Source organism: Zeus faber (genome assembly GCF_960531495.2).
Source record: "Zeus faber genome assembly, chromosome: 21".
Taxonomy (NCBI): Eukaryota; Metazoa; Chordata; class Actinopteri; order Zeiformes; family Zeidae; genus Zeus; species Zeus faber.
The window spans coordinates 26,075,768-26,089,812 of NC_137208.1; the positions used below are offsets into that span (position 1 = coordinate 26,075,768).

At 42.3% G+C, this 14,045-nt stretch overlaps 2 protein-coding genes across 2 annotated transcripts in view; one reads left to right on the forward strand and one right to left on the reverse strand.

Moving 5' to 3' along the window:
- Positions 1–682: 682 nt before the first annotated feature.
- Positions 683–1,381, reverse strand: LOC307246482 (cytohesin-3-like; the record flags this gene model as incomplete). Its single annotated transcript, XM_080022410.1, has 1 exon — positions 683–1,381. The coding sequence occupies one exon, from the start codon at positions 1,379–1,381 to the stop codon at positions 683–685; it is 699 nt and encodes a 232-aa protein (XP_079878536.1).
- Positions 1,382–8,685: 7,304 nt separating this feature from the next.
- Positions 8,686–14,045, forward strand: part of LOC307246692 (plexin-B2-like) — a 102,526-nt gene continuing 97,166 nt past the window's right edge. Inside the window, exon 1 of the mRNA XM_080022678.1 lies at positions 8,686–9,099. The gene's annotated coding sequence lies outside the window, so the exon portion shown is untranslated. The remainder of the gene's footprint in view (positions 9,100–14,045) is intronic.

The following is a 14,045-nucleotide window of genomic DNA, read 5'->3' on the forward strand; positions in this document are numbered from 1 at the left end:
GGTGTTGCCTTTCCCGTCCAACCGGACAGAGTGGGTGTTACAGCAAGACCCAGTTGGAGACTCTTACAGCCTTACCCGACGGTGGGTTGATTTGCTTCTCCAGCGTGGTCCTGTATCTTGTTTTTATGAGGAGGGAGAGGCTTCCAGAACAGTTAGGATACCATAGTACAATGCGTGATCCACGCGGGTGAGGTCCCAGCGGCAGTAAAGGGAGAGTTAAGGGTGAGGTCCAGGGGCGTCCCCCTTAGACCCACCGTGGCCGGACTCTCGAACCTCCTTCCTGTGCATAATTCAAATGAGGAGAAACCTGTGCCGCTGTTGGTGGATGCCCTTATTGGCATGAGAGCTATCGGAAGGGCTTCTACCCAAGTTAGCTTTGAGTCCATGCAAATCTTGGCCTTAATCGTTCTATTTGCCCTATCTACCTGCTTATCTAGGGGTCGGTCTAGGAACAAGAAGACTATATAGGAGGTAGGAGAATTTCTTTAACTTTAGACAATTTAAGGTTGTTCAGAGAGGAGGGAGAGGATCCATATGATCCACCATAATTATTTTTATTATTCCAATTATTATTATTATTATTAATTATTATTATTATTGTTGTACCAATTCTAATTATTTTTCAGAAGGCTGCTTTCATTAATGCTTTTGCTACTGCATCAGGACTAGTCTATCTCCCCCTTTACTTCTTGTTGGCGATGCGCCGCTTCCTGGTGGCCAGCATGTCGTTGAAGGGGTCTCTGCTGATGCTGGCCTTGATGGACTTTATCCACTCCTCCTTCTCCTCGGGCGTGGGCCCCGATATCCTGTACACCACGTGGTTGCCCTCGACGACGCATCCGTCCGCCTCCGTCTTGCAGGCCTTGATCACCTGGCCCTTGTAGTTGGGGTTGTACAGCTCGAAGCAGTTTGGTTTCCTGGGCTCCTCCATCTCGCTGATACTCAGGTTCTGCAGGGGAATGATCCCCCTTGGCTCCTTGTCTGTGGTGTATTCAAAGTAGTAGAGGCAGTTGTCGGTCAGGATGAACCACTGTCTCTTCCAGGTCTTCACCCGTCCTCCGAGCTTGAGCAGCCATCCCTCCCGGTCCAGGTTGAAGAAGGTCTGCGTCAGGTCGTTGCCATCCTCCTCCGGGATCTTAAAGGGCTCGCTCTTGATGCTCTCGTACAGATTCCGCAGCAGCTCTTCCGGAAGGTCACCGACCTCGTTGATGCCTCTGTTCATGGAGATGAAGCGCTCCACGGGAGGCTTGTCTCTGACCTTGGGGTTGTGGAGGCTGGTGTTCAGCATAATGATGGCGAACGACAGCACGTAGCAGGTGTCTGTGGACTGGAAGTCACCAGGATTGCATTGGCAGTACCTGGAGGCGAAGGCCTCCATCATGCGATTAATCTTCTGGGCCTCACCAGGAAGTCTGAAGCTCCACAGGAACTGCCTTAAGGCTTGTACAAGATTGAGGTTGGCAAACTCGTGAAGCTCCACGAATGCCTGAAGGACCTTGATGTTGAAGTCATCCCGCTCTCCCAGGTAATCCCCGATGACGGTTTTGTTGAGGCCCTCGCCTTTGTAGAGGAACTGCGCGATGTCCAGTATCTCAAATTTGTCGTGTGGGTCCTCGGCCGCGGAGGCCTCACAGTGTTTGTGTCATTTATGGGCATCGTTACACGCGAGTTGTAAACCGTGACAGATTGCCATTCTTTTTCCCGCATCTTTGTTATCTTTTTTCGCTTGTTCATATACAGTGGAAAATGCCTCGCGCAATGCGTGCATTTCGGTCTCTATATCATCGTCCGGGGGTAATATATTTTTGTCCCGTAACTCATTTTTTAATGAAGTCAATTGGAATTCTTTTTTAGCTCTTTCCTTCGGACTAAGTCCTCCCAAATATAGTCCCCTTATTACTTCCCATTTTTCTCCGAATGTTTCCATGGTCATATTTTACGAACTTACTGATCAAATTTACAAACGTCCTTAAAAAAAGGCTCATATATGTTTTGGCTTATGTTTTGGCTTATTTACTAAAAATTATGCCGGGAAATGGTCGGCTTACCTAGAAAAAAATCTAAATTTTGGATTGAATCATTTACCTAAAATTTAATGCCAAGCCTTATTCCTAAAATGCATGTTTGTCCTATAATTTTATGCCGATTTTTTATTTAAAACATCTGTTCCTTATCCAGACATCGATAATTTGATATAGTCAATCTGCACAGCTTTTGTTACAAAGGTTTGTGCTTCCCTTGCTTTTATGAGGATCCTCTCGGTGTCTGGATGGGTCCGGATGTTGTCTAGGGGTTTCTTTTGTTTATAACAAATTGTAATTATGATATTGTCGTCGTTTTTGACAATATTATTAATTTCAGTTGGTGAAACCTCCTGTTTGTTCTAATCACGTCAGGGTCACCAATTTGTTGAATTTGTTGGAGAAAAATATTCTCCTCGAAGGATCACCAAGTCAGAGAAAAGCTTTCTAGCTTGTTTTAATCAATTACTTTATTCTTTGATCAATTCAAGTATGATAACCATTACAACCTGTTTCAATCAATTACTTTATTCCTTTGATCAATTCAAGTATAACAATTACCTTCCAGGTTCTCCAAGGCCTGGTTGGCCTTCCCAAGCACCAATTGATATTATTAAACTTAACCTCTTTATCCACGCCACAAAAACCAGGGATCTCCTTTTTAATCCAAATTTTACAGTCCTATGCCCGCTTTATTTAATCCAAATTTTGAGTTGGAGAGACCCCAAATTTTCTGCAATGCGGACAGAAAGGCCAAGTTCCTCGTTTCAGGAACTTTATACATTTACATCACATCTATCTCAATCTTTTCTTTTCATTTTCTCCCGGACCCTTTATCTACTTCGGACTCTAAATTTGGATATGTCCAATTTGCACAGATTCGATGTAACAGGCCCTTGCTTACCTTTAGATGTGGTACCAGAGTCGTTTGTAGGCAGAGCCTGGGCGGCTTTCTGTGCGTCAATCTCTAGAATCTCCGACACATCCCGGACGAGCCCGCAAACCTGTTGGGATCTAGAAAACAGATCAATCCCAGGTTGGTTGATGTGTGGAGCTTCCTCAATAACACGGAGATGGGTGTGAGGCAAAATGGTCGTTGATGGGTTGGAGCGTCAATCAGAAGACGTAAGACGGATTTAGGAGTTGGTCAAATTAATTGTCAGGCCGATATAGCTGCAGGGTCAGTTCGATAAGTCTCGACGACGAGGAGACCAACCAAAAAGACAATGACAACAAAGACGACAACCCTTATAAAGTCTCCCCTAAGCAAGTTGTCACAAAAGGATAAATGGATCACAAAGAACTGTGTATGTGCAAAACAGCATGAACAATCATGCACGCAACAGGAAAAGTACTGGAAACAATATGTGTGCGACTGGTCACAAAGAACTGTTTTCCCAACCAGAGGCGCCATTTTAGGCAAGCGCCATATTATTTCTAACAGGCGCCATTTTAAGCGCCATACTACATCCAACAGAATGCATAAGCGTATCCAACAGTTGGACCCCCCACTAGTGGCTGTCAGATGAACTGAGTCTGACTTTCGCATCCCAAAATATTTCAGGGACAACGGGAGAACAAGTTTTTTTGGGCCAATACAACAGCAAGTATTTTGCTCAGATGGATGTTTACCATGTTCCATGAGTGACATTTTAAAACTTGTTGTTGTATACTGCGAACAAAAGTACACACGTTCACATAAAAATAGATTTATTGATAGTGAATATGGTGACATCCAACATTAATGTTATTTTGAAACACGTGACTTGGTGACTTAGTTTTAAGCCCAGTTCCAATAAAAAAAACGTGACCGAAGTCCCTTCTGGTCGTATTATTGGACCGAAAACTTGAGCCATTATTTGAATAATTTTAATGCATTACGATTCTTGCCAGTGCTGGAGTACCACAAAACTCGTGTCTCTCTTCTCTCTTTAGATTTGTGCTCCTCAAAGACAGCAGTTGTTTTGTGAGTGTGCAGAAGAGACTGAAAATCTGCAAGTGTCGTCTAACGTGCTGCTGCTCAATCTTTTCATTGTCATTCACTCCATTTGTGGACGAGACTTACCAATCAGCTGGGTAGGACACAGTGTGGCAGTCCAACTCCAGCTTGCACTCCAAAGGCTTGATTTTACATTTATTTAAAAATCCCTCTGCTCTTTACCTTTTGGCCAAATGCCCTCGTGTGTACCACACACACACACACACACACACACACACACACACACACACACACGCACACACACACGCACGCACACAATTCCACAGTGCTATTCCCTCTGCACGGTAAGATTTAAGAGACTCGTGAAACAAAAGGTTACAGACCTGAACGATCCAATGTCAAGGATTACTCCTGAGGTGAATTCTCCACTAATAAAGCCACCATTGTGTCCCACCTAGCTCTCGAATTAGCAGTGGGATGTTTGCACACTTAACCGGGCTTGACAGAGCCACCACTAGAACCCTGTTTCGAAAGACTTAATGGAATAGCAATGGCATGTGTGACATCTCTACAGGAGGTCTGGAGATATTTATGGCGTTAGACGTCGCTATAAGGCGTAGGTTGAGAATCTATTAAAATTTAGTTCTCAGCGATAAGACTGATCATTTTAGCATGTTGCCAGTCCCCCTGGTTCCAAGATTTCTGTTCAAGTTAGTTTCAGAAACATAGCATGCATTTTCACAATCAGTAGATTTTTTTATATGGGTTACAGTAAGTAAAACTGGCTCATTAAACAATCTCTAAAATGCAGTATGTAATTTGACTTGTGTCTGAGCATGACTATGTGTCTGAGATGATGTCAGGAGGGCTCTGATGGGTGTGAACACCAGGAAAGGTGCGGGCCCAGATGGCATATCTGGGCGAGTACTGAAGACATGTGCTCACCAGCTAGCCGAGGTGCTCCCGACAATATTCAACATCTCCCTGGCTGAATTAATGGTCCCGTCCTGTTTCAAGAGGTCCACCGTCGTTCCTGTCCCGAAGATCGCCTCTCCTGCCTGCCTGAATGACTACCGTCAGGTGGTCATGGAGTGTTTTGAGAGGCTGATTAAGGATTATATCTGCGCCTCCCTCCCCTGTACCTTGGACCCACCGCAGTTCGCGTACCAGCAGAACAGATCCATGGATGACGCGGTTTCCCAGATCTGCACACCATGCTCATGCACCTGGATGGCCGGAAGGGGGCCTATGCGAGATTGCTGTTCATCGATTATAGTTCAGCTTTCAATACCATTGTCCCCACCAGACTGGCTATCAAGCTGCAGGAGCTTGGACTGAACACTCCGCTGTGTGCCTGGATTCTGGACTTCCTCACAGCCCCAGGCCCGAGGTGGTTAGGGTGGGGAAGCACATGTCCAGCTCCCTCACCCTGAACACAGGATAGCCCCAGGGCTGCATCCTCAGCCCCCAACTGTACTACCTGTACACACATGACTGTGTGGCCAGGTCCAGCTCCAACACCATCATCAAGTTTGCTGACGACACTGTTGTGGTGGGTCTGATCAACGAAGGCGATGAGAAGGCCTACCGCGGGGAGGTGGCTGACCTGTCACTCTGGTGCCAGGACAACAGCCTCCACCTGAACATCAGCAAAACTAAGGAGCTGATTGTGGACTTAACAGAGGATTTAACATGGACTTTACAAACAGACACTCTGGTGAGAAAGGTGAGGCAGCGTCTTTACCACCTCAGGCAGCTGAGGAAATTCTGGGTCTCGGTGAGGATCCTGAAGTCCTTCTACTCTGGAGCAGTGGAGAGCATCCTGACAGGCAACATCACTGCCTGGTTTGGGAACTGTACTGCTCAGGACAGGCGGGCCCTACAGAGGGTGGCGCGTTCAGCTCAACGTACCACTGGAACTATCCTCCCCTCCCTGCAGGACTTATACACCAGGGGGTGTTGTAGCAGAGCCCGCAGGATCATGAAGGATCCTCATCACCCCAACAACGGACTGTTCCAGCTGCTGCGGTCAGGCAAGCACCTCCGCAGTCACACAGCAAGAATTGAGAGACTGAAACGGAGTTTCTTCCCACAAGCCATAAGAACTGTCTACGCTGAACTCACCAGGGGTCCTCACTGAGTCACACACATAGGCTCCACTACCTTACTGTACTTCATGTTGCATACTGTACTGCATACTGTATCACTGTTCTGGGTTACTGCATACTGTGCTGTATTGCTGTTCTGTTCGGTGTTACTGTATTGCTGTGCTGTACTGTTGTATACTGGACTGTATATCTCCACACACACTACCTCACTTTATTCACATGCCACTTTAATGCACATATCTTTAATGCACATATACAGTACATAATAGCCTGTCCCATATACATAAGTCTATTACCTTTATTTCTATTTTGTACCTCCACTCTGCATTACCTTTGCGTTCTTATTTTAATTCTATATTATTCAACTTACTTACTGCATTGCGTTTTAGGAATCAGTTAGTTAGTCAAGTACAAATTTTTAGGTAGCTATTGTGTTCAGTCCAGAACATATTCTGCGTAATCACCGGGTGCGTTGCATTGATATTTCACTGCATATACAGTATGTATGGAAGTATGTATATGTATGTGACGAATAAACCTCTTGAATCTTGATTTTTTTATGGTACATCTGAATTTTTTTTTACATCACTCTCACTCCATTCCTCTCCATGGCAAAAAGGGGAAGTGGGTGTAACGCAGGATACCTTGACTTACGAGTTTAATTCCTTCGGTGACAGAGCTCGTAATTCAATCTGCTCGTATAGCAAATCAATTTTCCCCATTGAAATAAATTGAAATGCCATTAATCTGTTCCAGCCCCCAAAAAACCACCCCAATTTTCTTTTGGTACGTGTTTTTAAATCAGAAAAATGTATTTATAAATAACAAATATTGTATAAAAACATAATAAAACATAATAAAAGAGAATGTCAAAGAGAATCGCTCATGTTTTTCTATGATTTCATGCTTTAATTCAATCGACATCATCCGCTTCTTCTTCTAAGCACTTACTTTCTTAGGATCCAGGTTAGAATTTTTTTTTTTGGCAAAATAACTGCATAAAAAGCACAATACGCGAGCACAAAACACAAAAGAGATGCTTCCACGGTCAGGTGACCACATGAAGTGGAGGAGTGAGACGTGGGATGCTGGCCGGATTTGCTCGCCACACCAACTAGTGGTGGTGTACCTGAAGCTCACTCCTCGTAACTCACATTTTTGCTCGCAAATCAATACAAAAAAATCAACGGAACGACAGCTCGTGACTCGGAAACTCGTATGTGTTTGCACTCGTAAATCAAGGTACCATAATGTATACATTATTTAACAGCAATGTTCAAGATGTTCTATTTTAAATTTTGACGGTCTTCATATTTCTGTATATATATATATATATATTTTACTGTGATGTTTACATGTTTCTCTTACATTCTTTAGGTTATCTTCACATAACAGGCAGGGTTTAGTTTCAATGTATATCTATTCTCAGCTATTTCACTTATTTAGTGTGTGTGTATTCTTCCCATGTTGTTAATGAAAAAAAACCTTTTAATTGTATATTGTATAAAAAATACATTGCTACTGGTAAAACAAAACATGTTACGAGTAACAACATGAAAATGCACGAGTCACCAATTAATAAGTACTAGTACTCAATTAATGATGACTAGAAAAATTTAAATAGATACTGGCAACAATGCGAATAGATACTAGTCTGAGGCAAATATGTAATATCTGAAACACGGAGCCCATATGGTTCAATGACAAAATTGTCAAAATTGTTAATAGAAACAATGGAATAGTTACTGGTATCAATTGGAATAGATACCAGTATCTAATAAATAAGCACAAGTACCTAATACATACTGATTAGTAAAACTAAACTTGTTATGAGTAACTTTCAAAAAACAGCACCCAAAGATGTATAGTAGAACACAATAATGTTAAGAAAAAAGACAGGGACAGTACCTCCGTTTCACCAATTTATTTTGGCCATCAAACGAAACATGCTAACGTTTTGGCCTAGTTGGCCTCAGAGCATACATGTAGAAGTAGCAGTGTCATGTGATCTGTATAGGACTTCATAATCACCTGTGACTAGGAGGGGCAGTCACTCAATACATATACTCCTCAAGTCTTCTTAAAGAGACAGTGGATGGTAAAGGTCACATGACGCAGATCAGTTGAAACGCTTACATTTGTTCATATTGATGCTAATACAATTTTTTAGGAAAGGTCAAAATAAAATTCTAAATTCCGCAATTCTTAACCAAAAACAAAATAATACTGCTACCGATTTTAACAGCAGGTAGTAGCCAGCAGCAACCCAACACTAGAAAGCCAGGCTTCCCATCGAAAACCACATACAAAGTGTCCAGAAGCCCAGGGGGAAAAACACAACCACCACTCTGAATGTAGTAGTAGAATCATGTGATCTATGTAGGGCTTCATTCAGTTACTCGTCGCTGTTGGACTAACAACTAGTAACTAAAGTATGACTACTAGTAACTTCAATAAGTGACTAGTTTGTCCTATGGGGTCTATGTTAAAACTGCTTGCCATTCATGTGTAGAAATGTGTGTGTTTGTGTGGAGGGGGGCGTGTATGAGGAGGTGAGGGAGGGAGGAATACTCCAGTCTTTCATTCCAGCCCTCCCGTTCACAGTGGAGGGTGACGCTATTCGCCCAGTTCTGGATCTAGATGCCAGATGGTGTCTCTCTGAGCTCAGCGTGTAATTGGCCTTTTACTCACCAGGGCGTGTAAAAACGATTTAAAAACGAGAGTTAGAAGCTTGATTCGTTTGTTGTTTGTCGCGGGAAATATCGACGAAAGTAAACTTCGACACCAGTCGCAAACAAGCGGCAGAACCACGGGATTATAAAAAGGGATTATCGAAAGGTTTCTTATTTCTCTCGCGGACTTTTGCTTCTTCTCCCCGTCGTCACGATGTAACTGTAGGAACTTTTCAACGACGAGAGACGAGTTTCCTTTCTTTTTTTTTTCTTCTTTTTTTTGTGGCCCAATTTTCTTTCTCCAAAGGAAAAAAGCAATACCAAGAAAAGTGCCAATACGCCTGCGCAGTGAAAAAGAGGTAAGCGACTCCGGTGTCGAGCATATGCTCAAGTTTACCTCGGACGCTGTCTGAATGTTTGTTTGTTTGTTTATTTATTTTGTTTGTTTGTTTGTTTGTTTGTTTGTTTGAAGAAGAGTCTGTTGGAAGAAATGTATGTTAAATGTTTAAATATGAACTACAAGGCTGTAGGCACATACTATTAATAAATATGTGACCTATAAAATCCAGTCACCCTGTGCTTACTTTTTTGAAACAGCAACAATTATAAGAGCGATACTTTCGCTCAAAAAAACTTTCGCTTTTTTTTTGAATTTTAGCTGCCCAGATTTCGGCAGGTCTAGTCGATCGGCGGAACAATCAGTCAATCAATGATTGACCAAGCAAGTTATGAAGGAAGTTGCATTTTACGGAAGTCCAAATACTGGACTGACTGCTTTGAATGCACCTTCTCCAGCTACTCGTTTACACGCATTCACTCCACCAAGAGCATATTGACTCGATCGGGTTGTATTACTGTTGCATACTGTCACATTCTATGTAAAGAGTTTGAATGTATACAAATGTTTTCCTTTCCCGCGAGTAATCTAGTTTAACGGCGTCTCGGCCTACTCCCTGTTATAACTGTTGGTTTAGAATAATCTGTTACTATGCACGCAACAGTGTGTGATTCTGCACACCTCCAGCAAAATTAATTATAGTTCAACTTCACCATTATTTAATTTACAAGATGTTGGTACCATTATAGCAGGGGTTCTCAACCTTTTTTTTTAACCAAGGACCCCTTATATGAAAAATAAACCGAGGATCCCCTCACGGATGCCCCCTCTTTGAAAATCCCTGCATTAGAGAATGTACAATATTGTCTGTTTAGCTGTTCATAGCTTCACTGTTAACTCCCTAACTGTATTATTGACAGCTAGGGAAGTCATGTCTTAACAGTACACTACAGAGCTTCTCAGATTCAGATATTGTGACCAAATACATTCAAATTGGGGCCCCGTGCTAATGTATATTGAATTGAGGGTTCTCAATATGAAAACGTTTGAGAATCACTGGCCTAATCTGTAACTGGAACCAGAGAAAAAAACTTTTGTATGGCTATGCATTTTGTGTGGCTATTATTTAGCCTGTAACTACAGCATAGTTACTGTCCGTCCGTTCAAAGCTCATTGTTGGTAAAATGTTTAAGGCTGAGATGATTCAAGTAGTATAGCTTTAGCAAATTATGGTAAAATGTTTTATAAAACAATAACGTGGACCCTTCTTTGGAATAATTCTACATTGGCTCCAGAACTTGCTTATGTGAGAGAGCTACTGTAACCTGTGTTTATAAATGCAAATCATTTAACCATTGTGACGCTCAAGGGCTGCCTAATTTGTGGACCTACTGGGGGATTTAGGAGTCCAACTTGGCCTTGCTGTACAGTGATTATTCACATTATTTAGACTACTGTAATTTCAAAAGTCTGGCCTCATTCGAACGTTTGGCAAATGAGATGGCTTCCTCTCTTACATAGGAAACTGGTTTGGTAGGCTATGATTCAGGGCACTTAGCTGTACTGCCCAAGGGTGCGATGACTTGTTCTCTGACAATGCCTGGCTTATAGGACTGCAACTTCTCATCAGCTAAGGGCTACGGTATGAATTCACTGAGCTTATATAATTAGGCCATCACAACCCACATAATGTGGGTACAAGGAAGTTCCTGAAAGTCTTCGTCTGGTGGGTGAGTAACCTGTTGAATACTCCTGCACAACAGTGTGTCAGGTAGGGCTGCCCCCTGGAAGTCGAAGAGTGGAATTATCAGTCTGAAACCCGTCAATCGACTGAGGTTCTTCAAGTCGATCAGTTTTTTTTCAGTCAGTGTTAGAAGCTTAAAAATGCACAGGCAGAAAATTTCAATAGGGAATCATAAATATATTTTTATGTGTGAAACATCCGGGCATGGATGCGAACACGGCTGTCCGAGTGCCATGATTGCCGTGCCCGGTTACTCCAAATATATCAACTAAAAACAGTGAGGATGGGGTACTGAGGAACAGGGCACCACTTGTAGACTGGTTAAGATTATTTTCTGCGCATAAGGCATGGACCATTGCATCCCAGGGATGAAAATTTATAATTTTCTAAATTGATAGTTGTTAACCTAAACAATCGTCGATTTATTGATAATGTAAAAGCTAATGACCTCACAAGGTGGTGGCGCCATTGTACGTGGGGACCTCGCAACGTCGTGCACCTTGGAGATTTTGTGAATTGGCGCAAGAAGAGTTTCTTCTCATTTAATTTCACGACTCCCTGAGCTGGTTCGCTCATACAGGATCTTTAAGACCTGTCTTTGCACGAGTTAAATATCTGAATTTTTTGTCGTCTTCTGCAACAGAATGAGCCAGATGTTGCGTAGCAGATCAAGTCTGGTACAGATATGGACGCTAATAAAATGACTAAACATCACTAAAATTATAATATATATATATACAGACATCGTCGGTCCATCAGAGGGAAACAGGTGCGCAGTATGCCCCTCAATTGCCTCCCCCCTTGAAAAAGAGCAGAAAAGCTGCTGTTGACATGACTCACCTCATCTTATCTGAAACTCATACAACAACCATTCACCATTCACCAAATCTCTTCAACTGAACTCTGATATAGAGAGAAATATTGGTATCAGTCTTGTCAGTAACATTTTCTGAAGAGAAGTGGAGGTCATAGCGAGATATTTGGAAGGGTGATTTTAAAATTGTCTAACAATATCTAATGCATATGGTACAGATGCGGAGATATGATAATGTTAGGGGCTTTGATACTGTGAGAATGTGTTCTTACTTTGAGAAAACGCTCTATCTGTAAACAATTGCAAAACACAAGGTGGTCATCAAGTCACATTGAGTTTCTGTTTCATGCTGTTGGAACTCATTGCTATATCTGACTTTGCTGAAATTAAACAGTGAATAAATCTATTATTGAATATAATAAATGTGCAGGCTTTCCAAAACCAGTTATCACTATTTTTGTTACTGGAATGTCGGTATTTCTATCAATATTGGCCAAAACGCAAGAGTAAATTATAATGATACCTTTGATTTGTAATCACCTTTCAAAGACACTAAACAAAAACAAAAAACTGAGCAGTCTTACTTAGTCAAAATATGCTCCGCATCACCAGTGGGGTTCCAGTGGCGGTCCTGGCTCCTTATCTGCTCTTTTTATCACGGTGGCACGGTGGCGCATTGCACTGCTCCCACAGCAAGAAGGTCCTGGGTTCGATTCCCGCCTGGGGCGCTGTTGGCACCGTGCTCCGGCGGTTATCTCCCAAAACAGGAGCCTTTCTGTGTGGAGTTTGCATGTTCTCCCCGTGCTCACATGGGGTTTCCTCCACCTCACGTCAGTAAGGACCCCCACCAAAAACATGCACCCATCATTGTCTGACCAGCAATGGACATTTATCACCTGGTCCCCGGGCGCGTCCACGTATGCTGCCCACTGCTCCTGGCTGTGCCCCCAGAGGAAGGACAAGCCAGGATGGGTCAAAAGCAGAGAATCCATTTCACCGGCCACCATCAAAGCATGTGCGTGTGTGTGTGTGCAAGCATGTGTTGTAGTGTGGTGTGTTGCGTGATAAATAAAGACTGTTTCTTCTTTCTTTCTTCTTCTTCTTATCTCTGGAACCACATGCCCCCTGTAATATTGTACATGATTCCACGCATGTCACGATGGAGGAAAGATGAGGGTGGTGTACATTTTGTTGTAAATTTTGGCGTAAACTTCGCCATTTGCTTTGCACCTGTAGTATTGTCTGATAATAATAACACAGCATTTAATCCATTGTTTTTAGGTCTGAAAGGGACCACTACTTGAGCTCCTTTCACTTGTAGGGAATGCCATGAAACTTAAATTGCCATTACTGCACACATGATGACTTGATCATCTCGTTGCATTCTTGCACATTCAATTTACAGTACAGTAGCCAAGACAATTTGTGGGTGTTAAATATGAATGAATCCGCTTTAAATTTATACCAAAATACGATTGAATCATCCACAAAATGGTGCCAGGCAAGTCTGTCACTGATATGTGTAATATATAATGTGACTATCTGTAGGGCGATTGGCTGTCAGACCGAATCTTGTTGTATTTACAACCAGTTTATGGACTGTTGGATTACATTTCTGTACAAGCCATTCAACTGGTCTGCTGGGCCCACGCAGGTTAAAGAGAACACTGACATGTTGGGGGAGAATGTGGGGGAAGGGTGAAAAATTCAATTTCCAATCACATCCTAGGATGATAATTGCTTGTCAATGACCGTCAAAAATCAGCATTGCAATATATGGCAGTCTTAATCAATGCCTGAATACATTGTGCATATCACACCGCCGCAAGATATTTTTTGTTGTACAGAAAATAAATTTGTGATATCCTAGGACAACAAGATGTATTTTTGCATCATTGCCTGGGTGGTGTTCCATCCCAAGAAATTCTTCTCTGAACATGACCATTTGTTGACAAGACAGTGCTTAGACCACAGAGTTTCTGATATCTGATAATTGTGGGTTTTTCTCTGGGAAAGCCATATTTAAATCTCTCCGGTCATAATATCTGGTGAAAATAATTCCCAAAAAAAACAACAAAGCGATAAAACAATAACGATAATTACCGCAATATTTTTCTCCCTCTGTCGAAATAAAATCGACTAAATAATATAATTTTGATCAAATTAAAATCTGCAGATCTGTTCATTTCCGTGTTTGGCAAGTTGCAATGGAAAGCCAATCAGTTTGGACGATCTAAAACTGACCTTTTTCACATCTCACCAATTTGTTTGTCGATATAGAAAAAGATCCGCCCACACGTTGCACTTGTAAACACAGTACACACGGAGCCGAGGCAGAGCACAGTGTCAGAGAAGCAGAAAGATGATGTATCGTTAACAATAGGGACACATACATCCATAGTTTGGCATT